The sequence below is a fragment of the Paramacrobiotus metropolitanus genome, unplaced genomic scaffold (genome assembly GCF_019649055.1).
Source record: "Paramacrobiotus metropolitanus isolate TYO unplaced genomic scaffold, Prichtersi_v1.0 Parri_scaffold0000111, whole genome shotgun sequence".
Classification (NCBI taxonomy): domain Eukaryota; kingdom Metazoa; phylum Tardigrada; class Eutardigrada; order Parachela; family Macrobiotidae; genus Paramacrobiotus; species Paramacrobiotus metropolitanus.
In genome coordinates this window covers 428,957-431,433 of record NW_026570331.1, presented here as the reverse complement: position 1 = coordinate 431,433, position 2,477 = coordinate 428,957, and the positions used below count along the sequence as shown (strand labels likewise).

Below are 2,477 nucleotides of genomic sequence, written 5' to 3'. Positions count from 1 at the left end.
CGTGCTGCGAGTGTTTTGTGAGAAGAAATTCTACATACTGCAGTTAGATCAGCATTTGCAGGCGAGTTTAGCATGGATTGCATAACAAATGTTAGAACGAACAGTTACTACCTTGCCTGTTATTTACCAACTGATACATGGTAAAGCACAACGATTAGTCTCAAATATCTAAAGAAGTTATTAATAACTGTGCCATTGGATATCCTTAAGTGGCTGGGTAGGACAAACCCTGGCTTAAACACGCGTAAAAGTAGATCAACGCAGGTCCACGCCCGAAAATTTCACGTCTGCCTACTCAGGCCAATCGGCGCAGGTATCGTTGGACGCTCCCAATGGGAATTATCATTCGTGGATGGTGGACATGTAATGCGACAAGGCCCGCAGGCAGAATCGGTTCAATTTTCCAACGTCCACGCCCGTTAGATTCTTTGCACTCCATTGACGTCCCCGAAACTGCGAGGAGGGACGCGGATCACAGTACTGGTAGTCCTCTAGAATCTGCAAAATTATTTCAGCGGGTTACACAAAGCTGTACGCCAGGAGACAAAAGAAAACACCAGCGCTATTAGACAAAATATTCCAGAAATTTTTATCACGGAAAACCGTTTTACAAAATCAGAAAAGAATGAAAGTCGCATCTGGTGTGAGTCTGTGAGAATCAGCAACCACTGCTAGCAAGCTGCTTCTACCGTAAAACACATGTCAACACGATGCGTAGTCTGATGCACATACCTGCGCCACTTTCCGGGCCGCCGCTTCGTTGTCAATTCCGTTGGCCATGAAATGGGCAATGCACATCCAACGGCGGCCCCTCCCAGCACAGGTGCTGCTCCAACAGTTCGACAATGTGCGCCTCACCGACATGTCCCGGCGAGAAGACAGCAGCGGGAATGTCAAATTCCATCAGACGGCAGTTATCCTTTTTGGATAACATTGTGACGACATAGTCTTTCCAGATCACACGATCGCAGAATGGTGCGAGTTTGGACAGCTGCGCGGCTATCATGGCGGAAAGCTGGCTCAGTTTCAATTGGCCAGGATATACCGACGGTGCGATCTCGATCAACTGCTGGAACATGATCAAACGGTGAATGCGCAGTCCAGCGTCTCCCAGAACTTTGGTAATTATATCCAGCGTTTCATCGGCACATTCCGCGGCGGGGCGATCAAAGTAGGACGTGTCCGCGTAACGTATACCGACGGTGCGGATGGCGGACGTGATGTGCTTGAAGATGCAGGCATACGTGGCGTAAATACGATCCCGCGTTCCTGGACAGGGAGAGGTAGGATCTGGTCGCGACACACGAACCTCGCTGCATAACTCCGCCGAGGTGAGAATGGCTCCCACAGTTGACAGGTGCGTCGGCAGCCCTGTCGCTCAACGGTGTCCAGTGAGTAGAAGATCTTCTTCAACACGGGCAAAGGCAGTGCCAAAGCACCTTCACCGACACTCGACGATTCCTGTGGCTTGGGTTCGCCATCCAGCTCGCCGTTGTCGGCAGAACGCAAAAGGTAGGAACGGGCTGTTCTAGACTTTCTCTCTCTTTCGAACACAACCGCCTATGTTGGAAAAGTGGAAAGCCTATTACTACAATTATGCGATAAGAAGATAAACTTTAAAGTTGTAGAAACAGTCGATCACAAACAATGACGTACCAGATGTTCATCCGTCAAAGACGGCCCCTGGCTACCCCGAACATAGTGCATCATCCGGCCGAGAATTTTAAAAAATCGCAGATTGTGCTCTCGCTCAACTCGTCGTAGCAGCCATGCCGACCAGGACGGTTTCATAATCCAGTAGCCATTCGGTACACTGCACATCTGCTTGATGAAATGTCCCGCTGAAAGAAGTCCTGGCTTGATACCGTCTCCCGAACAAACCCGAATTTGTTGGCCGGGAATTAGTTTGCGACGACACTGCCCGCCTATCATCACCTCCACCAACGCCACCTTATCCAGCTCTTGGAAGCACGGAATCAGCATTCTCCCGGGGTACCATTTCCACAGGTTGTTCTGGCCGTCACGCAGCAGCACCTCCACATCGGCTCCCGTGCCGGGGCTACTCGACTGAGTGGTGGAGCAGCTCCAGATCCTCCCGTAGGGAACCAGAACCACCTGCTGGACTGGCCATCTGAAATCGATCATCAGGTACGGGGGATCGTTGTCGTATTCTTTCAAGCCGATGACGTAGCCGTGCTGCAGTTGTCCGTTAATCTCCACATCTACAGCGTTCCACGCATACACCGCTCGTTTGTACAGGTGCATTCCTATGTTGGACGTCTTGCTAGGAGGCAGAACATTAGCCGTACGACAATTCGTAGGGAGAGGCACTAGCACCTGCAGTTTGTCGGTTAACGCACAAGTGCAGAAGAGTTCTGGAAGTAAGGCTTGCCGTAGTGACTGCGAAAACCCACAACTAACAGGCCAGATCAGCGAAACATCACTTATAGTACTGTATTCAAGCGTGAATTCTGCTG

At 50.5% G+C, this 2,477-nt stretch overlaps 1 protein-coding gene across 1 annotated transcript; it reads right to left on the bottom strand.

Moving 5' to 3' along the window:
- Positions 1-1,125: 1,125 nt before the first annotated feature.
- Positions 1,126-2,265, bottom strand: LOC129597926 (uncharacterized). Its single transcript, XM_055495632.1, has 2 exons — positions 1,657-2,265; positions 1,126-1,560 (listed from the first exon to the last, which is right to left on the bottom strand). Exons 1-2 carry the CDS (start codon positions 2,263-2,265, stop codon positions 1,126-1,128), a joined length of 1,044 nt encoding a protein of 347 aa, XP_055351607.1.
- Between the last annotated feature and the right edge of the window lie 212 nt (positions 2,266-2,477).